General features: G+C 41.8%; 1 protein-coding gene across 8 annotated transcripts in view; it reads right to left on the bottom strand.

The window, feature by feature from the left end:
• The window catches only part of LOC308084155 (focal adhesion kinase 1-like), a 146,803-nt gene that overhangs the window by 83,629 nt on the left and 35,408 nt on the right, over nt 1-27,766 (bottom strand). For all 8 annotated transcript variants that reach the window (XR_013933049.1, XM_080426684.1, XM_080426685.1 and 5 more), the window contains 10 exons: nt 25,581-25,876; nt 20,874-21,040; nt 16,776-16,863; nt 15,027-15,106; nt 14,530-14,592; nt 14,110-14,164; nt 8,978-9,118; nt 5,467-5,544; nt 4,447-4,554; nt 3,371-3,488 (listed from right to left, as the gene is read on the bottom strand). Coding sequence is in view for 7 of the 8 variants with exons in the window: in XM_080426685.1 (XP_080282811.1) it covers nt 3,371-3,488; nt 4,447-4,554; nt 5,467-5,544; nt 8,978-9,118; nt 14,110-14,164; nt 14,530-14,592; nt 15,027-15,106; nt 16,776-16,863; nt 20,874-21,040; nt 25,581-25,876 (1,194 nt within the window). In the remaining variant the exon portion in view is untranslated. The remainder of the gene's footprint in view (nt 1-3,370; nt 3,489-4,446; nt 4,555-5,466; nt 5,545-8,977; nt 9,119-14,109; nt 14,165-14,529; nt 14,593-15,026; nt 15,107-16,775; nt 16,864-20,873; nt 21,041-25,580; nt 25,877-27,766) is intronic.

Below are 27,766 nucleotides of genomic sequence, written 5' to 3'. Positions count from 1 at the left end.
AACACGTGCAAAGAATAAGAGACCTCATAATCAGACATTAACTAAAAAAAGAGTTATGCATTGCAGCTTTAAAAGCGTTCTTCTATTAACTATCTTGGCTCTTGTCCAATGCTAATGCTTCTACCCACTTACCCCCAACTGCCGTCTGATCCGCAATTATCACAGGCATATTATCTGACCTCAAGAATCAAGAGGGGGTTATTTGCAAAGTAAAGTAACTACGTACATTTACTCAGGTATTGTACTTAAGTACAGTTTTGAGGTATTTTTTACTTTGCTGGAGTATTTCCAATTTTCAGTACTTTTACTTCAACTCAACTACATCTCAGAGGCAAATACTTTTACTCGACTACAATTTTTTGAAAACTTTAGTTACTAGTTACTTAGAAGATATACATTATTATATCATAAAACATACATGAATCACTTTAGGCCTATTTTATACCAAGGCGATTTGAAAATAGCCGATCTACAAGCTCACAACGCGTCGCGATGCGACGCGTTATGAGCTTGTAGATCGGCTATTTTCAAACATTTTAGTACTTTTACTTTTGGTACTTCAAGTATATTTTGATGGCAACACTTTTGTACTTTTACTCAAGTAACATTTTGAACACAGGCCCTTTACATGTAACAGAGTATTTTTTTAATTTATTTGGCTATTCAAAAATCTCAGATCTACAAGCTCTTTGAATATATATATATTTTTAAAGCGAACATTTTTAACTCAAATCTTTGCTTCTGGGGGGTCTCTGGAGCAACATATTTTGAGATGGGGATCCGCGGCCAAATACATATCATTTTGGGTGGTCCTTGACATGAAAAAAGCCATTGATATTATAGCAACATATGTTTTTTCAAAAAAACTGTTAGGATTTAGAAGACATTTGTAGAATCCACAGAAACAAAGATTTGAGTTACAAATCTTTGCTAGCAGATCTACTCCTTGCAGATCTGCTATTTTTTGAATACCCAAAGAAATCTAAAATGACACAGATGCTTTCTCTGTATTAATGGGCTAAGAGTCAGACTGTAAATCTTAATGACCTCTAGATAGAGGGTGGTAAACCGCTTGACTGGTAACAACCCAGCACGTTGTTGTTGTTCCTTGCAGGCATCAGACCAGGGGTCATCAATATGTCTGTGCATGGACAAATGTGTCCGTGGCAAAGACTTGGTCTTGTCCGTGGCAAATGTTTTGATTTACACACCATTATAATGTTCTTATTTTGATCATAAGACCCAATTGTTCAGGTTTTCTTCAGAATATGTATGACTCTGATTTACTATGACACTATATATGACCCATTAGGTGTTTAGTTTAGTTAATCCGATCCACAACAGTTACAAAAAACATAACACACTGTAGTTCAATATTGAAAGGTGTCCTACTACTTTAGTGGTTCTCAAATGTTTTATTTGCAAGGACCACCATAACTCTGAAGAGTGTACAAATGGAACCAGATTGACCCGTAAGGGTCCATCTGGTTCCATTTGTACACTCTCAGAGTTACAGACCTGTTATATGGTCATTCAGGGCCAGCTTTTTATGTGTTTCTGGCAATTTTATTGTCCACTCATTTTGTAAAAAAAATATTTTGACCAAAATGTCCACCACAAGACAGACAAAATGTGTTGTCAGTGCCAAGATGAGAATATGACACTGACAATGTGCAAGTTTGACTAATGGGAGAAATATCTAGTTACCAGCAAGCACATATTACTTGTATCAGTGCTCCCCGTTACTTATACAACCATATACATCGTATGTATAGGACACAGAACAAAAAGACGGTGAAATAAAATAAGATAAAAGCTGGTGTCCTTGTGGTGGGTGGTCCTCTCTTCATTATGACCACTTTTTTTAGACCGTTAGCATCAGCTGTACTGGTTCTGCTGTTGTGTGTTAAAATTCTGAACCCATGAATTGTGCTGCTGATAAACATTGACCACTTAAATCGGATATGTACAATATGTCGTTGCCAGGGGTTTACCAGCTGGTCTAATTCTACACCAAATCCCCTCTACACCAAATCTCTTGGGCGAAAATAGCCGATCTACAAGCCTTTGCCCCGAAATAGGGGACGCTATACGATTCAAGTGGTTCAAGCAACCGTTCTCAAACTAGAGGCCAATGAGTTCAACAGAGAACAGACTGTTCAGAATGACAACCATCGCCAACCAGACACAGGTGACAGTATTGTGTAAGTGTGTGTGTGCGTGTGCGTGTGTGTGTGTGTGTATTCAGCTTTAGCTAACTATTTGCTTGTTTTTTATTGGCAAAAAAACTGAATAGGCTATTGGATAACCTGATTTGGATAGGGACACATGATCTGATGCAGGACAATGTCACTATGACCGAAAGAGACAAGATGGGTCTGTTCCAAATCAAAAACTCAGTTGCCAAACTCGTTATTTCACCCCATAAATCCCAGTGGAAATGGGGGAATATGCTGTGAAACAAAAAGTCATATTCTATTTCCCCATGCCCATACAATACATTTTGTCCAAGTCTGAGAATCTAAACGGATAGCAGAGACCCTTGAATCTGTGTGATGTATGCCAGTTTTGCATTTTTACTTGCACAGATGTACATAGGGAAGTGTACTTGATGTACTGTATAGGTACGGTATGTGTATACTCCGCTTTTTTTTTATCCCACGATTTTGTAACCCTTTTTTTCACCCGGTGCCAATTTTGGTATCTTGTGTATATTTTGATTGATTGATTGAATACTTTGTTAGACAGAAATGCAAACACGAGGTACAGTCACCCATTTGGGCTAAAAGGATAACACAAAAACATCCTGGGGACTTGTTTCCATTGTGGTCCTATATTATTATTATGTTATTGTTAACACAGCCTTGCAGACCAAGTCACCAACATTCCGTTGCTGTCGGGCAGAAACCTTGTATCTCCATATTTCAACTTTTTATGTTTTGCTGTAAATTAATGCCCTACTTCATCATACAAGAGTGTTGCACACAAGTAGTGAAAATAGCAGATCTACAAGCTCACAACACCTCGCAATGTGAGGTGTTGTGAGCTTGCAGATCATCTATTTTCACAATTTTAAATCACTTTCAAAATGATAACAAAAAAGGAATGGTTCTGGACATACAAGGTTTCCACCCGACAGCAACGATGTTGTGCTTGTACCTGTATGAGTGAGTGACAAAGACACCCCTCTGGATTCTTTGATACTGAAGTTACAATGAATTGTATTCATCACACAATGACACAGACACAGATATGTCTAAAACCCTGCAAGGTCTACATGACTGTTATGCAGAGATGAATAAAGCAACTCTGTGTGTTTCTGTGCGTGTGCGTGTGGGCGTGTGGGTGTGTGTGTGAGCGCGTGCCCTACCTTTGTGGACCCTGATGATGAAGGAGCGCGTTACCGAGGATACTAGCCTGCAGTATCCGTCAATCAGGTCGGCCATGTTTTCCGCTGTGGTCAGTGAGGCGGTGGTGACTGTGAGAGGCTACACACACACACACACACACACACACACACACACACACACACACACACACACACACACACACACACACACACACACACACACACACACACACACACACACACACACACACACACACACACACACACACACACACACACACACACACAGAGGGGTTAGTGTGTGTGGGACAGAGAGGTCTCAATGTGGACTGGAACACAGAGAAAGCTTTATCATCAATAATGTCCTCACACACACACACACACTCTCTTTCAAGCTCTCAAGAAAAGGCCTACTCTTGCATAGATGCTTTTACATTAATAGCATGTGCTGCAAATGTGCGCACACACACACACACACACAGCCCTACTTAAAGGTTCTATGGGCAAAGTGGTACACGGTCTAAAACGCATAGCGCAAGCGCCTTGGGGGAGAGTCCAACTCCAATTTTACTAGTAGCTATGGTGCATGATCTGGGTGCAAACCCTCTGCATCCTTGCATGGTGCAGAGGGGTTGTATTTCATCTGTCAATTAGTCATGGGCCTGTTTTGGGCATGACATGAATTAGACATCATTGCATCACCAAACCACAACCATTGAGTAATTTCCACTTAACACACTTTATTTTCCATTTTCAACAGAAAATGTGCTCACTATTAGTAGTGTCAGAGTGTGTGTGTGTGTGTGTGTGTGTGTGTGTGTGTGTGTGTGTGTGTGTGTGTGTGTGTGTGTGTGTGTGTGTGTGTGTGTGTGTGTGTGTGTGTGTGTGTGTGCGTGCGTGCGTGCGTGCGAGCGTGCGTATGTCTAAATTGACATTAATAGTGTATGTCTGTATTTAAGTATAGTATGTGAGTGTGTATAATTGTGTATGCGTTGTACACACACTTGCACTGTGTCTGGGTGTGAGTGAGTGAGTGAGTGAGTGAGTGAGTGAATGAGTGAGTGAGTGACTGCCTGAGTGAGTGAGTGTGCATGTACCTCTGGAGCTCCTGCTACAACGACCTGCAGCATGCCTTTCCTCTCCTTCTCCTCCAGCGCAGAGTACTGGATGGACTGAACCTGGATGAACGTAGCTAGATGTGTGGGCTGGAGAGAGGAGAGAGGAGAGCGTATAATACAATAACAATAATGCAACACAATGCCAAACAGGGACATAGTGAGGGGAGGGCTTTTGGGGCTGCAGACCCAAATCTTTTAGGTTTTTAAAATAACTTCCTTCTGCCCCTCTGACTGGAAGGGCGGGCAAAATAACAATAATAATATCTCACATTTTCTAAGTACCCAAAGACGCTTTACATGGGGGGGAGGAGAAAACAAAAATGGGGGGTATATGGGGTGGGGGAGTGCAGTTAGCTGGATAAAGCCATATTGAAGAGGTGGGTTTTGAGAGCGGTTTTGAAGGATTGGAGGGTGGGGGCTTGAAAAATGACCTGACAGTGATCAGCTGCGGACTGAATCTGAGTGAGTTTATAACAACCATGATTAACCTCTTAAACCCTATACTTAGTTCACTGGATTCCCAAGGGCCCTATTCTTGGGTGACCAGATTCCCAAGGGCTCTACACTAAATATCGTCGCTGAAAATAGCCAATCTATAAGCTCAAAACAGGCGGCGTTGCGACTTGTTGTGAGCTTATAGATCGAACAGCAGGGACCGCCAAAAAAAGAGATGGGGCACACGCCTTGACCGCAGCCACCAGATACTATGTTCCCATGGATGAAAGCAAAATAATAGAAAAAACTGAAACTGAATAAACTGAAATAATAGAATAATAAATCAGTCGTGGCGACTGAGAACTTTAATCCATGAACTGCTGATGCGCCCCTGATACCAAACACTTAACACCACATAACTGGTGTGTGTGTGTGTGTGTGTGTGTGTGTGTGTGTGTGTGTGTGTGTGTGTGTGTGTGTGTGTGTGTGTGTGTGTGTGTGTGTGTGTGTGTGTGTGTGTGTGTGTGTGTGTGTGTGTGTGTGTGTGTGTGTGTGTGTACTCACCGTAGACCCCTTATCGGTGAGATAACTGATTCCTTCCTCTGGTCCTATGGCCAATTCTACTGATATTACCCAACTAGACTAGAGGGGGAGAGAAGAGAGAAGGGGGGACAGAACATAGATGACATATTTCATTAAAACCTCAGTTTTTTATCATTGCCTATAATAGCAACAGCAGGGTCGTAATGTTAAAGCATTTTGGTATTCTAAAATTACGTTGTTCTATCCGTGGAGAGATAAAATAAAATTTGAAAAGGACATTTACTGTGTGCTGGCTGTTTTCTCAGTTTCATGATATTGTTGAGGCATGCACCTTGAGACTGTTGTTTAACCCATTAAGACCTGAAGCCAATTTCTACAAATGTCTTCTAAATCCCAACAGTTTTCTGAAAAACGTATGTTTCTATATCAGTGGTGCTCAAACCTTTTCATGTCAAGGACCCCCAAGATGATATGTATTTGGTCACAGACCCCCATATCAAAATATGTTGTTCCAGGGACCCCCAGAAGCAAAGATTTGAGTTAAAATGTTCGCTTTAAAATTATAAATATATTCAAAGATTTGCACATATTTTCACGATTTAAAAAAAATAGCAGATCTACAAGCTCATAGCACGGCACTCGAAAAATTACACAGATGCGTTCCAGGTCTTAATGGATTAATCTGGAGTGTTGCGGGCATTCTGCATCACAGTGCTTTTTCTCATTCTAAATATGACATCACAATACAACATACTGCATATGGATTTCATATTTAGAAGTAGGACCCACGCACACAGCACCTTCAAGCACCTCAAAGTGTGCTATCACTAATGGACATACACGTAGTTACTACTGTTGTTCTTCTGAATTCTGAATCTCTTTGTTGTTGTTATTGGCACCAAAATGTTGATGAACCATAACCAAATAATTATACTCGTATGTACTCATAAGAGATGTAACAATCAGGGGTTGTCACTAACGGTTGCCCGACTGCCCGTGGCAAGTAAATGAAATGTTTGGGCAAGTGGAGTTTGCATTCAGGTTGCCCGACAGGCGAGTGCATTTGAATGGGGAAGCAACTGTCTTCTTAACTCTCTCAGTGCCACGCCCCGAGATATCCCGAGTTTTTCCCGAGTACCCTCAGTGCCAGCACGAGAAATCCCGAGTTTTTACTTTTGACTGTAGTCGTGCTATTCTGTTTATTTTTCATGATCACTTTCGCTTCCTGACTCCTTCAGACTCACCCGGAGCCGGATGTAAAAAAAAAAAAATCATTTCCGGGTCACGTTGTTTTTCTCCGGTGATTTTCGGCCAGAATAGGGAAAGTCACGGTTTTTCACACGGTATAAAAAGCGAACGGAGAGGTCCACGTCTACTCTCTTTGGTCTGGGTGACGATCAGTCATCGTAGTCGTGTATCGCATCGTAATTTAGACAATCAACGATTGTCGAAAATGTCAACATCCGGTTATGACCGGATATGACGTGAGCCTGTTTGGGAGGGGGTGAGTGAGCCAGCGAGGTCATCAATGTGTCGATTTGTTGCTCTCTACTGGTAGAACTGTATTATGGGTTTAAAAACCCAATCAGATCATTTATTTGAATGAAAAATTACAAAATTAAAAAAAAAAAAAAAACGCAAATTGCTGGCACTGGGGGAGTACTTTATGAAAATACTCTTGGCACTGAAAGAGTTAATTGGTTATTGGTTATTCATGAAAGAACAAATAATGCCACAGTTTTACAAGTAGCAGTTCAGACTTTCAAAGTGGCAGTTATCCATTGGATTGAACATTAATTTGATTTACAAGTGGGCATGACCTTTGGGCAAGTAGAACTTGACTTGTACTTGCCCGAAGGGCAAGTACAAGTCAAGTACAAGTACAAGTAAGAGACCTTAGTGTCAACCCCTGACAATACAAAAATGTTGAATCTTGAATCATTCTTTCAGTAATAATCTTCATCCTGAAGATGGCGCTGTCCAACAAATATCAACTTTACAACATTCCTGGATTCAGACCATGATGCAGCCCTGCCCCCTTCAGGACAAACTAAGCAATGTCACCATAATGTGACCATGACATGAGGAGTTCTGCTTGGTAAAGTTCATCTAACTATGCAAGCTGTTTTTTTACAACATGAACTGTAACGGTGGCTTCCATCGAAGGCTGGCGTTGCCTGCACATTGGTAGTGATTTGCATATTGTCTTGTCCTGTATAGTGTCATTGTCCTTTGTGTGGTAAATTGTTATCGTCCTATGTTTAAAGTGGCTCCTTCAACCAGAACCAGTAGCGCCAATAATGTGGACGTTTTGTGATCTTGTAGATCGGCTATTTTCAGCAAGTGACACCACCAAGTGTAAATCAGGCTTCAGAGTCCGAGTGTCCAGACTGAGACTCATTAAGGAATGAGGTTTGTTGCTGTTTAGACTTGTGAACCCATTAAGACCTGAGGCCGATTCTTACAAATGTCTTCTAAATCCTAACTGTTTTCTGAAAAACGTATGTTTCTACATCAGTGGCTCTCAAACTTTCTCATGTCAAGGACCCCAAAAATGATATGTATTTGGCCGCCAACCCCCATCTCAAAATATGTTGTTCCAGGGACCCCCCAGAAGCAAAGATTTGAGTTACAAATGTTCGCTTTAAAAGAATATAAATATATTAATTTGCACACATTTTATAGATTTTTCAAAAATAGCAGATCTACAAGCTCATAGCACGGCACTCGGTGCCGCGCTATGAGCTTGTATATCTTCTATTTTTGAATAGCCAAAGTGTAAAATAATGCTTTTTTTAGCTCAAATCAAAAAGTGACACAGATGCGTTCCAGGTCTTAACACCTTTACCGCCGGGCCCGTAGTTCTACGGGCCGTTAAATCCAACGGTTAAGCGCCGAGCCCGTAGTCCTACGGGCTGCGGTCTTTTCGCGCATGCGCGGTCCGGGTGCACTTTCGGAATTTTTTTGATCCACTTCCGTTTCCGGTTTGATGACAGGAAATAGAATTATTTGGGATCCGGTTTCGACGATCACGCCCGCTCCCATTCTACAGACGAAACTGAAACTCAATTCTCTTCCTGTAGTTTTTTCTCCTCGCATTTCACTGTTTAACGTAATCCGCTCTAACTCAAACATGGATGCCCCGTTTGACACGCGATCTTCACTGGGAGATACAGGGAGATCTCGCGGATGTAAACAGACCGTTCACGGCTCAATCTTAAGGATTTTAACAAGATCTATGGCGACATGAAAAAAACAAAAAAACAACAAAAACACCTTGGCACTGGTGAGTACATTATGAGATTAACCTCTGGCGGTGGATGTGTTAATGGGTTAAAAATCAATCTGATTCCAATCTGAAAAAATCTAATTTGGGCTATTTTAAAAAATTGGGACATATTGGATGCATAATTGCTGATACCGATGTCATAAAAAAAGTCAAACAGTGGCCAATATATGTGGTCAAATCGATATATGGGTCAGTCGTCTCTACTCTCTACTTGTCAAAGCGGTATATATGGCGTGAACATACCCCCAGTGCACACTTGAAGCACTCCTTGTCAAAGCGGTAGATGGGCGTGAGGATCTCAAAGAACTTGTGGATGCTCTGCTCGTCGTTCAGGTTGGCAAACTGCTTGAAGGTCTGCTGGATCTGCTTGCGAAGAGTTTTGGCCTGAGAATGAGGAGGAGGGGGAGGAGGAGGAGGAAGAGGAGAACAGAAGCGGTCGAGGAATTAGAGCAGTTGGTTCTCAAACATCGTGTGTCATCATGTCAAGGATTCCCCAAATGGATATGTATTTGGCCATGGACCCTCATCTGAAAATATGTTATGCCAGTGACCCCCCATGAGAAGATTTGTTGTCAATCTTTCACAATTTTCAACATTTTCTAAATCTACAAGCTCACAAGCGCATGACGGTGCAACAACCGTGAAACACAGTTAAAGTGATTAAACTTATTTTCATGCTATTAACTCATTTTGCTGGGGTTCCCCGGACCGCACTTTGAGAACCACAGAATTAATGTGCTAAGAAACAATAATGTAAAAGACATTAATCAATTAAAAAAAAATGTAAATGATAAATTGTTGGGGAAACATATTAGCAATTTCTTTACACTATACAACATTCAAATTTGAAGTTGCCAGCAGTTCATAACTCTCAGCTCAATGGGGTGTTGACATGGCACCCCATGTCATTTTCTGTTGGAACAAAAAGGTAATAATGTGAAATTGCTGCATACTAACTGCCATATACTGTATATTCACCAGAAAAATTTGCTCTTTGGACATTTGGCCGCTTCCGACCTGAACATTTTTGTCTGAGATTGAGAACAGGACCAGCCAATTTGTGTTTATTTTCTGTGTGTGCATGCATTACATTGTTAACTTTTAAATTATATTGTGTGGTAAACTTCCATGTTCATGTTCTGTAAACATATTAATTCTCTGGGATGAAGGCTGCACATAATGTGTGAGGCTACAGTGAGAACTTTAACTTAGCTCATTAAAGGGATATTTCACTTTAAAAAAAACTTTGGGTCATTTTATCGTCTACTCAGGCTTTTGTGAGCCCCCCAGACCGTTTTTAAGTTGCTTGATTCAGTATTTAGATATTTGATAATCATTTTATCAGACACGCCCCCTTCCTATACAAACCCATTATAACTTCAAACACCCGTCCTTGCTTCTGCTGACTCACCCTGCCCTCCTAATACGTGAGGGGGCCATGGTTTTTCGAAAAATTGGAAAATGAAAAAAATTAAATACATAAAAGAAATTCAATAAAATAAATGAAAAAAGTAATCGAAAAAACACGGGTGAGTCAGCAGAACCAAGGACGGGTGTTTTTGATGAATCTAACAGGTTAAAAATGGAGTTTGAAGTTATAATGGGTTTGTATAGGAAGGGGGCGTGTCTGATAAAATGATTATCAAATATCTAAATACTAAATCAAGCAACTTAAAAACGTTCTGGGGGGCTCACAAAAGCCTGAGTAGACGATAAAATTACCCAAAGTTTTTTTTAAAGTGAAATATCCCTTTAAGACCTGGAATGCCTATACGTTGTTATACCTTTAAAACCGGGAAAGCATCTGTGTCATTTTAGATGTTGCTATGTATATAGTAATAGGAATTTTAAAAAAAATATTGAAAACAAAATTTAAGTTTTTTTCTGAAAAGATTAGGATTTAGAAGGCGTTTTTTAAAATGGGCCTCAGGTCTAAATGGGTTAGGGCACATATACGTATATACAGTATATCTCTGTTAGTTTAATGTAGTTTGATGCTATTGGTGTGGGCCAATGTATTTATTTAAATTCTCTTTGGCTGTAGAATAATGTAAGAAGTATTGTTTGTTTGTTATTCATGACTGTATTTTCATGTATATTTTCCTGTATTCCTAGAACCACACACCCAAAGGAAATTATAGCTAAATGTTCTGGACATTGCTTACATAACGTGTCTTTATTTTAGTACGCGACAATGTGTATTATTTACGCTCTCCTTGACTGTAGAATGTAAGAACATTCTTGTTAAGTTATTCACGACTGTATTTCCATGTCTATATTTTCTTTTATTTCTAGAACCACACACCCAAAACTAATTAACACTAATTGTTCTGGACATTGCTGGCGAGCAGTAGCCTACACAGTTCTATCACCCATCCATACTCCGGTGTACGAAAATAGCTGACCTGCAAGCTGACACCGCGGCGCGCATGCGGCGGCGCTGCGAGCTTGCAGATCGGCTATTTATGGGCTCGCGCCACTGTACAACGGAGAATAAATTAAGCACAGCGGGGAGTCATACTTTTCGGTGCGTGACACCATGTAAAATCAGACATCGCTTTGGTCCAGTGCACCGTGCAATTGAAGTCAGAGTCGGATAGATTCACCGCTAAAGGTACTAGAGAGTGATGAGGAGTATTATAGGCTACTTTTCAAGATACAGTGGACTTCCTGAAAGGCGATCAGGGACAGCAAACTGAGAATTGAGAAGAATGTTGACACTGTCAACATGGTGATCTCAACTTGCCGGAGATCTCACCAAACTAGTGAAACACTGACAACTGAATGTCCCTGTAACAACCTGCGGCGTCTTAACCCACTAAGACCGGGAACGCATCTGTGTCATTTTTTTGATTTCTTTGGCTACTCAAAAATAGCAGATATACAAGCTCATAGCTTGTAGATCTGTAATTTTTTCAGGAAAAAAAATCGTGAATGTTTTTGCAAATCTTTAAATATATATATATATTTTTCAAAACGAAAATGTTTAACTCAAATCTTTGCTTCTGGGGATTCTACGAATGTCTTCTAAATCCTGACAGTTTTTTTTTTTTACTTACGTTGCTATATATCAGCGGTTCTCAAAGATTTCTCATGTCAAAGACCCCCAAAATGATATGTATTTGTCCGCGGCCCCCCCCCCCCATCTCAAAATATGTTGTTCCAGGGACCCCAAGAAGTTGAGTTAAAATGTATATATATATATATATTCAAAGATTTGCAAAATTTTTCTAAATGGTTCAAAAATAGCAGATCTGCTATGAGCTTGTATATCTGCTATTTTCGAATAGCCAAAGAAATATTTAAATGACACAGATGCGTTCGCGGATTGAATGGGTTAAAACTCACCCGTGGGCCACAATGGGACAAGCAAGACTGAATGTTGCTGAATTGAACCGTGACAAGAATGACAAGACAATAACTATCAAAGTCTATAGAATGTCTGATATAAAATCAGTGCAGTGGTGGAAAAAGTACTCACATTTTTTTACTTAAGTGAAAGTATCAAAACAGCAAAATAGAAATACTCTGTTAAAAGTAAAAGTCTTGAATTCAAAATTTACTTGAGTAAAAGCACAAAAGTATCGGGATCAAAATATACTTAAAAGTACCAAAGGTTTTGTGCAGAATGTCCCATTTCACAAGATCAAAATGTATAAAAAATCTCTTGAAAATAGCCGATCTACAAGATGCGACGCATTGTGAGCTTGTAGATCTGCTATTTTCAAATGGCCGAAATATATATAGGGCTGAAGTGGTTAATGTATATAATTATTAACTAAAGTGTTCATATAATTGTAGTGGAGTAAAAGTACAATATTTGCCTCTTGAGATGTAGTGGAGTAGAAGTAAAAGTACTGAAAATTGGAAATTCTCCAGTAAAGTAAAAATACCTCAAAATTGTACTTAAGTACAGTACTCGAGTAGATGTACTTTGCTACTTTACACCACTGCATCAGTGTCACATAATTATCATTAGTTCTATTGCTTGGTGTGGACGGCTTACAGACAGACACTACAGTCAAGAAAAGGACAGAAGATGAGAGAAACCAGATGATGAGACAACCTGACAGTGGGAACTGCATCAGCTTAGGTCCAATCAATCACAAAGCCAAGGAGTGATCAGTCGTTTAGCCGTTAAGCTGGACAGGCAGGCAGTCACGATGTCAGCCAGCTACAGTACCATCTCAGCCAGCTAGCTGCTCTGCTTAGCTCTGAGGAGCCATGGGTATTCTCTCAGGCTTATGGCATATAGTTGTTTGTTGTTAGTTGTTCATTGTTCTGATGTAAAGCGTCCTTGGGTTTATGAAAGGCGCTATATAAATTCAAGCTATTATTATTATTATTATTATTATTATGGGTTATGTTTTTATTTGATTATTTCCAGTGGTGGAAAGTAACTAAGAACATGTACTCAAGTACAATTTCCAATACTTTGACTTATATTCCACTATATCTCAGAGGCAAATATTGTGCTTTTACTCCACTACAATTATTTGAAAACTCTAGTTACTTTTGATTGCAAACATACATTACAGTCCTATATACATTTCGGCCATTTGAAAATAGCCGATCTACAAGCTCACAATGTGTCGCATTGTGAGCTGGGGCGGCCATAGCTGAGTGGTTAGTGAGCCCGCCTAGGGAGCCAGAGGCCCTGGTTGCCCCAGGTTCAATTCCAGACCAGGCCAGCATATGTGTCGATGAAATGAAATTTGTCCCTGAGCAAGACTCTTAACCCCTAATTGCTCACAGGTTCTCATTGGAAACAAGACCGCAAGGACTTTCATGAACGACCTGTTAAAAGGAATTATCCTTATCCTTATCCTAGCTTGTAGATCAACTATTTTCAAAAGATTTGTATACATTTGAAAACTTGAAATGGGACATTCTGCATTATGAGAACTTTTACTTTTGGTACTTTAAGTACATTTTGATGCCAATACTTTTGTACTTTTACTCAAGTACATTTTGAATTCCGGACTTTTATTTGTAACAGAGTATTTCTATATTGCAGTTTTGATACTTTTACTTAAGTAAAAAATGTGAGTACTTTTTCCACCACTGAAGTTCGAAATGTTCTCCCCAATTTAGTCGTTATGCCAGTCCCCCACATGTATTAGTCCCTGTCACTGCCAAACCCTACTGTTGGTCTTGGGAAGGGTGGAGACAACCACGTCTCCTCTAGATAATAGCATGGAGTCACCAGCTGCTTCTTTTCACATGATAACGGTGAGGAGTTGAACTAGGAGAAGGTAACGCATGCAGAGGAACCAGGAAGGCTGAAGAGCCAGGACCTGTGTAGGCGAATCCAACCAGTAGGTGTCGCTGGTGCATTGACAAGAGGTCGCCAGTAACCAGTGTTAATTCCTCACCTTGAGCGAGTCCAGGAGACCCTTGGGGAAGAACCTTCTCAAACCGACGTCCTTCCTAAAAGAAGAACACATCTATGACTCACAACTATAATCACAATGACCAAATTCGCATAATCATTCAATTTGACGTATTCACAGGAACGTATCAATAAGGTTTATGTACGGTATATGATGTTATATTAACCCATTGATACCTGGAACGCATCTGTGTCACTTTTAGATTTATTTAGGCTATTCAAAAATAGCAGATATACAAGCTCATAGCGCGGCACCGAGTGCCGCGCTACGAGCTTGTATATCTGCTATTTTTGAAAAATCTCGAAAATATTTTTTTTAGATTTTTTTCAAAAAACTGTTAGGATTTAGAAGACATTTCTAGAATCTTCTCAGGTCTTAATGGGTTAATAGTGTTACTCTTACTCTAAAAGTTCATAGTTGGACTTCTTATCCAAAGCGTTCCCGGGCATCTCTCTGAAGAACCTCCTGGATGACAGACAAGCAAAGAGACAAAGACAGGCGGAGAAAAAGACAGACAAGCCGTTCTAACATCCTCTTTTTTCTGGGTTAAGAAATGATAGATCTTGTAGGTATAACCTACTAAAGTTTGAAGCAGTAGTAAATTAAAATGCTCTATAATAGCAACACTCCTAAGTGAGCATGGTTATGTCAATTAACTCACATTTCATGAACTATATTCATCTGTAAAACTCACAGGATATGTGAGGAAGATTTTTGTATGAATGTATGAACATAACGTGTGTGTGTGTGTGTGTGTGTGTGTGTGTGTGTGTGTGTGTGTGTGTGTGTGTGTGTGTGTGTGTGTGTGTGTGTGTGTGTGTGTGTGTGTGTGTGTGTGTGTGTGTGTGTGTGTGTGTGTGTGTGTGTGTGTGTGTGTGTGTGTGTGTGTGCGCCCCCACCTGATCTCCAAACAGCCCAGTTTCAAAGCTACATCTTGATCCACCTGGTCTGCTATGTGTTGCATGTAGTCACTCTTTACCTGAGAAAACAAACATGTACCGAATATACCTCCTGTACACACAGTATACAGTACATACATGTCTTCGCTGTCGGGTGGAAATCTTATCAAGTCCAAAACCATCCCTTTTTGATTATTATTTCAAAAACTACTTAAAATAGTGAAAATATCCCATGTACAAGCTCACAACGCCTCGTGATGCGAGGCGTTGTGAGCTTGTAGATCTGCTATTTTTATAACTTTTTTTGTGTTACACTGAAGAAGTGGAGCATTAATTTACAAAAAAAACATAAAAAGTGAAAATATGGAGATACGTAGTTTCTGCCCGACAGTAACGATATACATACTGTACACACACATACCGTACATACTGTACACGCAGACACACTGTACATAATAATAATTTGGTCTCCACTCCTTGGGGGTGTTTTTTTTGTCACTGTATAATTTGCACATATATGCTAAATTTGGCCTCTGCATTTTACCCGTCCTATAACTACTAGGAGCAGTGAACAGCCATTAGGACGGCGCTCAGGGAGCAGTTAGGCGGTTAAGTGTCTTGCTCAGGGACACTTCAACACATTGCTATGGCCTAGAATGAATACTTATACTTGCTTACTTATGTTGAATGAGTATAGTCAGTGGTGGACATTAAATACTTTGAGTACTTTACTTTTTTTTAGCATCTGTACTTTACTTGAGTATTTGTATTATTGGATACTCATGACTTTCACTCCACAACATTTCAAAGACAAATATTGTACTTTTGACTCCAGGAAGGGGAAAAGTACCTGGTATGTGGTTTGAACTCACCACTATTCTTCTTTTAATTTGCACTTTTGAATACTTAAGTGTTTTTAAAAGCAAGTACTCCAGTACTTTCACTCGGGTACAAATTTGACAGAGAAACTTTCACTTGCAGTTGAGTGATATTTGACCAGGAGTATCTATACTTTGTCTCAGGTACTGGGGTGGGGGTACTTTGTCCACCACTGAGTACAGTGCAGTGTGCATGCCGTGCCGTAGTGTTGATTTTGACAGCAAATTTTGATTTAGTTTTAGTCATAGTCTCTTGAATACAATTCCATTTAGTTGTAGTCATATTTTAGTCATCTGAAATGTTTTAGTTTTTGTCTAGTTTTAGTCGACTAAATATCATACGATTTTAGTCGACCAAATCCACAGTTGATTTAGTCGACTAAAATGTATTTTGGCGGTGCCTTGATGGCGTCGTAATGGCTGATTTTACACTTGGTTGCATGCGCCATGAAAATAGCCGATCTACAAGCTCACAACGCGTCGCGCTACGACGCGTTGTGAGCTTGTAGATCGGCTATTTTCAGAGCGCAACACCCGAGCGCAACCAAACATAAAATGACTGGTCTTTTAGTTCTACTGGATCTCTTCTCCACTAGATCCCTCCCTAACATTTTAGTCTAGTTTTTATTTGTTGACGAAATTTAGTCTTAGTTTTAGTCATCATAGCTTAGCTTTTATTTTGTTTTTATTTAGTTTTCGTCAGTGAAAAAAGGTAGTCGACGAACAATTTTCGTCATAGTTTTAGTCGACGAAATCAACACTGCTCTACAGTGAGCTGTACAGCACAGCGTGCGGTGCAGAACCATACAATGCTGTGCGGTGTTGAGCAGAGCAGTGAGGGCAGTGTTGAACAGTGTCCTACAGTACCTACCTGGTGGTAGAGGTAGTTGAGGGAAGGCTTGTCTTCAGAGAAATGACTGAGGTACCCTTTAGGAAGGTAACGTATCCGCAACTCATATCTGAGACACACAGATGAACAGAAAGGATGGTTTAATTAACACGCACACGCACACACACACACACACACACACACACACACACACACACACACACACACACACACAGTAGATAAAAAGCAACAAAGTTACTCTCTTGAGCCACTCGCATAACTTTTTTCTTCCCATTTGAGAGACAACTGGTCATCCACTTACAGTATGTCAAAAGTAGCTTGAATCAGTACCGCCGTCAAAGATTCTTCATCATCATAAAATTCAACGGGGTTGTTCCTTATTTTCCACTGAGGAAATTTCCTTCAGTCCATCATAAAACATGCAACCATTTTCAAGACGTAAATCACCTCAGCAGTTAATCCCTAACTGAGTTTACAGAGTTTAAAGTTGTGGAGCGTCAGGATTCAGATTGATCCAGGTTCAATGCGAAAACTAAAACCAAGAATTAAGGATGGCTTAAATGTAAACCTCATTATTCTTAACCCACCAGAAGCAGATTCTACAAATGTCTTCTAAATCCCAACAGTTTTCTAAAAAAACGTATGTTTCTATGTCAGTGGTGCTCAAACTTTTTCATGTCAAGGACCCCCAAAATTATATTTATTTGGCTGCCGACCCCCATCTCAAAATATTTTGTTCCAGGGACCCCCAGAAGCAAAGATTTGAGTTAAAAATGATCGCTTTAAAACAATATATATTCAAAGATTTGCACACATTTTCATAATTTTTCAAAAATAGCAGATCTACAAGCTCGTAGCGCGGCACTCGGTGCAGCGCTACGAGCTTGTATATCTGCTATTTTTGAATAGCCAAAGTGTAAAATAATGCTTTTTAGATCAAATCAAAAAGTGACACAGACACGTTCCAGGTCTTAATGGGTTAAACTAGGTTTAAAGTTTTGTGCAAATGGATTAGTTTATTAACCTTGATTTAATCCAGTTTTAATCCTTGTTGGTGCAAGGCGGTCTGGGGATCGCCGCTCTACACACCAGAAAACCGGCACTCATACCAGTCTTTCCAGATCTACACACAGCTTAGTACATTAGATCTTCTATTTTTGCTGTGGTTAAGTCGACACTCAGGGCTATAACAGTGTAACTGTTATAACTTTGATCAAAACAAAACAGCGTCCCTTGATTATTCACAGTACCGGGTCCAGTGTGTTTAATTTAGTGTGTGTAAATGCGGTGTGATACCACCAACCACTCTGCAGTCAGGTTAACAAAGGAAACCAAGCGAGGACAAGGACTTTATGAATAAATCATAAACCCATAATGAATGAACCATGAAGATTCACTGAGAACGAGAGAGAGGGAGAGAGGGGGGGTGGAGATGAGACAGAATGATGAGAAAAAGATGGACGGAAATTTGACGGCAAAAAAAAGCACACGCCAGATAATATGAGAGGGAAAAAGAAAACAAGAGACGGAGATGGAGTGAGAGAGAGAAAAGGACAGAGAACAGAGAGAGAGAGAGAGAGAGAGAGAGAGAGAGAGAGAGAGAGAGAGAGAGAGAGAGTGAGTGTGTGTTCCATCTCCAGTGCTGTGACGTTGTTCTAACAATAGCCTGGCAGCAGCAGCAACAGCCAGTGTTGCCAAGTCTGCTTATTACAAGCGACTTTGGGCTTGTTTTTCCGTTATGTCGCTTGTAAATATTGGTCGTTGCGGGTTGGCGTTTTCTGGGGCTTGTTTCTAGAGTGCAGTTGCTTATTTTGGGCTTGCCCTCCTTGCCCTCCTAGTTTAAACCAGCGGTTCATGTCAAGGACCCCCCAAATTAATATGTATTGGTCCACGGAACCCCCATCTGAAAATATGTTGTGCAGGATTTGTGGTGTTAAAATATAAAATAAAAAATATAAAAAAATACTAATTTTTTTCCCAAGATGTTTTTTTTTAAAATAGCCGATGCATAATATGTTTTAAGGTGCTCATGTGGCCTATAGTCGCTTCTTTTTGGGCTCGTTTTCATACACCTGGCTGCTTATTCCTCTCGCCAAATCTGGCAACACTGGCAGCAGCAGCAGAGAGCAGCTAGAGCAGTGTGACTCCAGTGGGTTTGCAGTGTATCTGCTGGCCAAACACACTGACTGTTCACTTTACAGGCTATTTATGTTCCGAGGTGTTTTCTGCTTCATTACACGATACTAGAGGAGAGAGAGAGAGAGAGGACAGATAGAACGCAGAGAGGCGGGGGAGGGGGGGGGGTGGAAAAAGTACTTGAATGTTCTACTTAAGTAAAAGTATCAATATTGCAATGTAGAAGTTCTGTGTTACAAGTAAAAGTCCAGAATAAAAAATGTACTTGAGTAAAAGTACAAAAGTATTGGTATCAAAATGTACTTAAAGTACCAAAAGTAAAAGTGCTAAAATATTTAAAAATAGCAGCTCTACAAGCTCACAACGCGCCGCGATGTGACGCGTTGTGAGCTTGTAGATCGGCTATTTTCAAATAGCCAAGGTATAAAATAGGGCTTAAGTGGTTAATGTATGTTTTATAATGTAATAATTTATATCTGCAAAGTAACTAGTAACTAAAATTAACAAATAATTGTAGTGGAGTAAAAGTACAATATTCGCCTCTGAGATGTAGTGGAGTAGAAGTAAAAGTATAGACAATTTGAAATACTCCAGTAACGTACATTTGACTTAAGTACAGTACTTGAGTAAAAGTTACTTTCTACCACTGGGGGGGGGGGGGGGGGGGTGACATGCGACGCACTTTCAAAACCCAAACCCTAACACCCAAAGGAGGCATCATGTCATGTGACTACGTGGTGAGCCAGCTAAATGGCTGAGACACCACGGCAGCCAAAAATCTTGTCCTTTTCATTTTTTTTTACCCACTAGGAGGAGGATGTCACACTGCAAAGAAGGCTAGAACAGACTTCCTGCAAAACATTTAATTAACAGCCGGCTACTACTACTTTGTTGATTAAATTAAGGACTGAATCCTGGCTGCCAGGGTCTCAAAATAACAAATAAATAACGGGCATGGCTCTCATGTTGATCTCAGACTTCATGTGGGCCAGTCTGTGACGTCAGTCGTCTATATGACATATCATTGTCTCTGTCGGGTGGAAACATCATATGTCCAAAACTGTTATTTTTCAGGATTTCAAATTCAAAAATAGCAAAAGCAAGCAGATCGACAAGTTCAAAACGCGTGGCTTCGCGACACGTTTCGAGCTTGCATATCTGCTATTTTTAATACTTTTGTGATCAAGTAGGGCATTCATTTACGAAAAAACACAAAAAGTTGATCGTATGTTTCCATATTCTAGCAAGGTCTCAGCCTCAGAGTCTGGCTCTTTGACTTTGATCATAGAATGTAAGTAAAATATTTTTTAAAATATAAAGCGTGGAAAATGGTGTTGGTGTTGATTGGTGCAGTTGTTTCTGAGATTAGCCCCGGACAGACAGATAGACAGACCCTCTTATAGACTGCTAGCCTTCTACAAAGCCACGCAGTAAAAAAAGAAAAAAGGAAAAAAGAAAAGAAAAAGAGAAGGCGCATATCTCCTACCTAAATCTTGCCTAATAAGTTCAACATGGCTCTCTATTGATGTCATAATGATGACATTAGTCTTGCCCAAGGGTCTTCAAATCAATCCACAGTTTGGTGGATCGATTATCGATTATGCACAAAATGTGTAAAATATTCACACCCCTCTGAGATGTCAGTGTGCATAATCAATCTGGCACTGATCGGTGTAATGGTTTGTATGATTAGCCGTGGACGGACAGGCGGATGGACGGTCCCAAGGACAGACAAACATTTGGGGGACATACGTACATACAAACGTACATGCATAAGGACAAACACTGTTTTAGATGCCGTAATACTGCCGTAAAAAGCTGTTTAACGCTCATTACCACATGACTCCTGAGAAAATGTACAGTATACCTAATTTGGTGAAAATTGGTCCCAAAAAAATCATGTTGCTGCAACCAAAATGGTTAACATTTTTGCATTTGTGGCATGCCCATTGTCCTTTTTTAAAATCAAACTCATAGTTGTACCTCCACTCCTCCTGGGGGTGCTGTTTCTCATACTTCTCCCTGACGTGAGACACGCCCAGATCGGGATGCAGCCAATGGAGCGCCTCGGAGCGCAGGTGAGCCAGACGGAGGCCCAGTGAGGACACACAGCGCAACTTGTGGATCTCTGCTATCTTCTGGATAACACCCTGGAGAGAGAGAGAGAGTCGGGGGGAGAGAGAGAGAAAGAGAGAATAAAAGGAGTAAGAGAGAGAGGGACGGAGAGAGCTCACGTCACCTTCATTTCAGAGAAATGTCACCTTGTTCTTGGCATTTGAGAGAGTGTGTGTGTGTGTGTGTGTGTGTGTGTGTGTGTGTGTGTGCACGTGTGTGTGTGTGTGTGTGTGTGTGTGTGTGTGTGCACGCACGAGCAGCCTAGTCCTACTGTTCAATTTGTGAAAGGAGCCGCCACACTAGTGCCGTTTCGACTTACTGGCGCGCGTTAAATACAACGCAGAGACGAGGAGGACCTGTGTTGTTGTGCTAACAGAGACGTGGCTAACGGAGTTAGCATCTGATTCTTCTATCACTCCTCCTGGCTTCACCGCGTATAGGAAAGACAGAGACCCTGTACTGAGCGGTAAGCAACGTGGGGGGGGAGTTTGTGCCTTGATCAACAACAACTGGTGCAAAGATGTTAAAATCCTAGACAGTCACTGCTCACCAGACCTTGAACTTTTAATCATAGCCTGCCGTCCTTTCTACCTACCACGCGACTTCAGCATCGTGATTGTAGCCGTTGTTTACATTCATCCTGGAGCTAATAAGGACACAGCTATGAGGGAATTACACCAGGCGATCAGTGCACAAGAAAATCGCCACCCGGACTGCGCAGTCATCTGCCTAGGCGACTTCAACCGGACAGACTTAAAAAAGGTCTTTCCCAAATTCCACCAGCATGTCGCCTGCAGTACCCGTGGTGACAATATTCTTGACCACTGCTACACGCCCTTCAAGGATGGATACAAAGCTCTCCGCCGCCCACCGCTAGGAAGCTCTGACCACGACGCCATCCAGCTGCTACCTGCCTACAAACAGAGGCTAAAAAGGGAGCCGGTCGTTGAGAAGGAAATCCGAATCTGGTCTGAGGACACAGACGCTATGCTACAATCCTGCTTCTACCAGACTGACTGGGGGATGTTTAAGAACGCCGCTGGGAATAACATCAACGAACTCTCAGACTCAGTCACTGGCTTTATCAGCAAGTGCATAGATGACATAGTCCCAAAAAAGACAGTTCGGATCTATCCCAATCAGAAACCATGGATGGACAGCGGAGTACGTGCACATCTGCATGAACGGGACGCTGGTTTCAAATCTGGCGACGTGGAAACGCGCAACACGACGCGCGCGGCCCTAAACAGCGCCATCAGGAAGGCGAAAAAGGCCTACACAAAAAAGATGCAAGACAAACTCAGCAGTGGCGACATCAGGAGCACATGGCAGGCAGTACACACCTTGACAGACTGCAAAACAAGAACCAGAAGCGAGGTGAACCCGCCTGCCTCCCTCCCCAACGAACTGAACACTTTCTACGGCCGGTTTGAGATCAGCTCCAACCGCGGCAGCCAAGCGGGGCCATCAGCAGCACCAGCAGAGGAGAACCCTCCTCTAACCATCTCGGAGAGAGAAGTGCGTACAGCCTTCACACGGGTCAACATCCACAAGGCAGCCGGACCTGATGGGATTCCAGGCCGGGTCCTTAAGACATGTGCAGACCAGCTGGCGGGTGTCTTCGCTGACATCTTTAACCTCTCCCTCTCCCTGGCTGTGGTCCCTGCAGGGTTCAAAATGTCAACCATTGTGCCCATTCCCAAAAAGGCCAAAGTGACATGCCTGAACGACTGGAGACCTGTTGCTCTCACCCCGATCGTCAGCAAGTGTTTCGAGAAACTGGTGAGGGAATACATCAGCTCCACGCTACCTGCCTCGCTGGATCCGTGGCAGTATGCATACCGCAAAAACAGATCCACCGACGACGCTATTGCCATGGCTCTCCACACCGTCCTCTCGCACATGGACAACAAGCTGCTGAAGGACAAATATGTACGTATGCTGTTCGTGGACTACAGCTCAGCATTCAACACCATTGTCCCAGCAATACTTGACAAAAAGCTCAGACACCTAGGGCTACACCCAAGCATGTGCGACTGGATACAGGACTTCTTGTCCAACCGACATCAGGTGGTGAGAATGGGCAGCATCACATCCGACCCCCTGACCCTCAACACCGGAGCACCCCAGGGATGCGTGCTGAGCCCTCTCCTCTACTCCCTGTACACGTATGACTGCATAGCCACACATGTCTCCAACACCATCATAAAGTACGCGGACGACACGACAGTGATAGGCCGAATCGTCAACAACGACGAGTCTGACTACAGAGAGGAGATCAAATCACTGGCACACTGGTGCCGTGAGAACAACCTCTCTCTTAACGTCGACAAGACCAAAGAACTGATCGTGGACTTCAGGAGGCCGCGGAGAGACCATGCGCCCATCCTCATCGACGGTGCTGCAGTGGAAAGGGTCAGCGAGTTCAAGTTCCTCGGAGTACACATCGAGGAGGACCTCAAATGGGAGACGCACTCCACACACGTGAGGAAAAAGGCTCAGCAGCGACTGTACTGGCTCCGCCGCCTGAAGAAGCTCGGAGTAGGACGTCGCATCCTCAGGCTGTACTACAACAGTTCTGTCGAAGGCATCCTAACAGGCTGTGTCACGGCCTGGTACGGGAACTGCACTGCCCGAGAAAAGGTCAGCCTACAACGAGTAGTGCGATCGGCAGAGCGGATAATGGGAATCGAGCTCCCAGCGCTCCAGGAACTGTACAAAAAGCGGTGCGTGGTCAAAGCCAAGCGCATCATCAAGGACAAGCACCACCCAAGTCATAGACTGTTCAACCCCCTACAACGACCGCGACCGGGCAAGGGGCTCTACCGCAGTATCAAGAGTTCCACCACCAGATTTTGGTGTAGTTTCAATCCAGCCGCTGTCAGAATGCTGAATGGGGCATAAGCCTGGATGAGTTCAGCAGCCTGACAGCAGGCGGCGCAGACTTTTCTGGCTCTTCCTGAACACACCTGTGGATTATACCAGGGACAATGACTTGGACTTTAGCCCCCCCCTCGGACACACCTGTGGACTACACCAGGTACAAATGACTTTTTGTTGCACTCCCTCATGGAGCTACATGCGGATTATACTAGGGTCAGTCCACTCTAGGTGGACACGCACTGACCTTTTGCACCTTAATCCCTTGTATAACGCACTGACTTTTTTTTGGGTCTTTTTATTGTGCTCCTTAAGCACCTTAACGTCCTTGTCTATCATGCACAGTATAAGTATAACATGCACAGTACAATACATTGCTGCTATGCTCAGGCACCTTAGTTTAGTTTTTTTTTTTTTAGTTTTATTTATTATCTCAGGTAATTTGTAAATATGTAGATAACTTGTCTGGCCTTCTGTTGCTCTCTTGTTTTTGATCTCCTTCCCACCTGCCCCCCACCCTCTTCTTCTCCCCCCCCCCCTCTTCTTTCTATGGAAACTAACGTTGCGATGGGAACGATGTACAAAAAAGAATTTCACCCACTTTTTTACCTTGTAAACCTGTGATGTGACAATAAAACTGATTCTGATTCTGATTCTGATTCTGTTTCCTAAACAATATGTATTGTAAAATCATGATGGTTCAGTAAAAAACAAACTCGAGGCTTTAACCTTTGCGAGACTATTAAGATTTTATGGATGCTGCTTCTAAACATATTTCTAGTTTGACCACTTCAAATGCTCTAATCTTATATTAACTCTTTAACACATTGATTGCCTGAGTTATTTCAGATTTTTTGCAGTTTATTGCCAGAGATTTTTCATTGAAAAAAAAAAAGCACTCGGGAGCTGAGATACAAAATTTTAAAAAAAAGTTTTAAGTTAACAAGGAAGTGGATAGGAGTCTAGATCTTCGACTAATCATATCTCCTTGGTCTTTGGGTCAAATAAAAAATTAAAAAAAACCTTTTTTTTTTTTTTTTGAAATATTTTTTTTCCCTTAAAAACTAGTTAACTCGATCTAGGCAATCAAGTGATGGATTTTAAAAACGAGTAAAAACGAGTTAACTCGTTCTAGGCAGTCAATGTGTTAACTGCCAAAAACGGGAATTCCCGTCCGATGGCTCTATGGCTATCATGGCCAATGACGGAAAGACGAAAATATGAAAAAAAAAAATTGAAAAATTAAATTATTATTTTTTTATTTATTTTTTTGGTTTATCTCAAAGGAACTAGGAGATAACGCTATCCAAAAAATTGCTGCTCCATTCACTTCAATGTTAAAAAACAAACAGAGGAAAAATGCACCTTTTTCCTGGCAATATGGACGACACAGTCTGAAATAAGTCTGGCAGTGAAAGAGTTAACAACCGCAAATAGCCCATCTACAAGCTCTCAATGCGTCGCACGCATTGATTGATCGATTGTAGCTTGTAGATCTGCTATTTTTGAAAAATCATGAAAATTTTTGCAAACCTTTAAATATATATTTTTAAGTGAACATTGTAACTGAAATCTTTGCTTCTGGGGGTCCCTGGAACAAAATATACATAATATACATTTGGGGGGTCCTTGACAAGAAAAAGTTTGAGAACCACTGATCTAAATGAAATTGAATGGGCGTGCGTGTGTCTTTACCCTGACGTCGGTGGCGTCTCCGTGGCGTATGTTGCTGGCCCACGTGCACGGCTCACTGTTGCTCTCGAAGTAATGGAAGATCTTCAGCACCGCCGGACGCTCCAGACCCCCCGCCGCCGCCGAGCCGCTGGTGCCGCCAAGGCCCGTGCCGCCGGGCCCGCCGCCGGAGCGGGACTTGACCCCGCAACCCGGCGGCGGCGCCGCCGCCGAGTGGTTGAGGTTGGGGGGGTCCGGGTAGGAAGACGACGCCATTCCTGACTTGGGGGCTCCAGCTGGGGCTAACTGACTGTCATATTCTGGGAGGATTGAGGGAGGGATGGGGGGAGGGAGGGAGGGAGGAGGAGAAAAAAGGACAAGAGGGACAGAGGTTAACCACTTAAACCAGTGGTTCTCAACCAGTGGTCCGGGGACCACCAGTGGTCCTTGAGGGGGTTCCAGGTTGGTCCCCAGCTAAATGATGGACGGATGGTAACCAAAGGGACCCTTATTAGATAGATCTTTAACTCTTGAGATCGTAAAATGAAACCAAATGGACCCTTATGGGTCCATTTGGTTTCATTTCACGCTCTCAAGAGTTACATTATTGTTAAACATCTGCATTACTCAATTAAATAATTGTTATTTTAATCAATGTTTGCCTGTTATCTCTCCTATGGTACCAACATCAATACAGCATGGAATTGTGGACAAAATCTTTATCCAACAATAACGAAATATTCTAAGTCTGGGGTCTAAGAGGCTAAATCTCATCAAATGGTGGGTCCGTGGCTCAAATGCCGAATAAATAATGGACCTTGATATGAAAAGGGTTGAAAACCACTGACTTAAACCATAGTTTGGGGGGGCAGCGAGTTTGTAACCGAAAGGTTTCCCCGGTTCAATTCCCCGGAACCGGCAGAAAGAAAATCAGGGTGGGGGAAGTGAATGGCCACCACTTTACCCCACCCCCCAACACTGCAGAAGTGCCCTTGTGCAAGGCACTGAACCACCCAACTGCTCCGGTGGAGCTGCTCAGCGGCAACCAGCATAAGACTGTGGTTGTACTGGGCAGCTAGCAGGTTTTAATGTGTGTGTGAAGCAGGGCATTCCTGAAAAAGGGAGTTTGTTCTTGAAAGCGAAAGTTTAGACATTTCTGTACTGAAAAACGCTGACGCACAAGCTCACGACGAGGCACATTTTGCGACGCAATCGTGAGCTTGTAGACCGACTAATATTTGCTATTTTTTGAGAGACGCCATGTTGAAAAGCGGTGAAGATATTGACTTCCACTTCACAAAGGAATCAAGAGAGAAATCAACAATCGTTTTACAGACGAAGACACGCGGCCATCGACATCGATACCAGTTTAACCTCACAGAGCGGTGGGTTCATTACTCTGTCTGTCAAACAGTCAGTTAGCCAGCCTGTAGTAGACTTTCCAACCAGCCAGTGACTGAGTCAAATAACCATTAGTCAGACAGTCCGTTAAGTCACCCGACCATTCAATCAATACATTATTGGTCATTCACAGAGCTAGCTTGTCATCCCAGTCAATCAGGCAATCAGTCATTCAAGTCAATAAACCACCACAGCCATTCAACCACAATACTGGACTGGTCATCATCCCAGTCCATCTGTTAGTCAAGTCATTATCAGCCTCTCACTGAAGAAAGTAGACATGAAGACAGCCAGTCAACTTGTCCAGCCCGGTTAAATAGTTGATTTGCCGTTACTGAGTCAGTTATAAGTCTAGTCTAGTGTAGTGAAGTGAGTCAACCAGACGAACCGTGTGTAATTCAGTGGTGTAAAGTAACTAAGTACATGTACTCAAGTACTGTACTTAAGTACAAATTTGAGGTATTTTTTTATTTTACTGGAGTATTTTCTTTTACTTGTACTCCACTACATCTCAGAGGCAAATATTGTATTTTTACTCCACTACAATTATTTGACAACTTTACTTACTACTTACTTTGTAGATTTTGATTATAATTACAAAACCACTTCAGCCGCCCTATATACATTTCGGCCATTTGAAAATAGCCGATCTACAAGCACACAATGCGCCGCGATGCGACGCATTGCGAGCTTGTAGATCAGCCATTTTCAAAAGATTTTTATGCATTTTATACATTTGAAAACTTTGTGAAATGGGACATTCTGCATAAGTACTTTCTACTTTTGGTACTTTCAAGTACATTTTGATA

The sequence above is a fragment of the Gymnoscopelus braueri genome, assembly GCF_963280865.1.
Source record: "Gymnoscopelus braueri genome assembly, chromosome: 4".
Taxonomy (NCBI): Eukaryota; Metazoa; Chordata; class Actinopteri; order Myctophiformes; family Myctophidae; genus Gymnoscopelus; species Gymnoscopelus braueri.
This window is presented reverse-complemented; position numbering and strand designations above follow the sequence as displayed.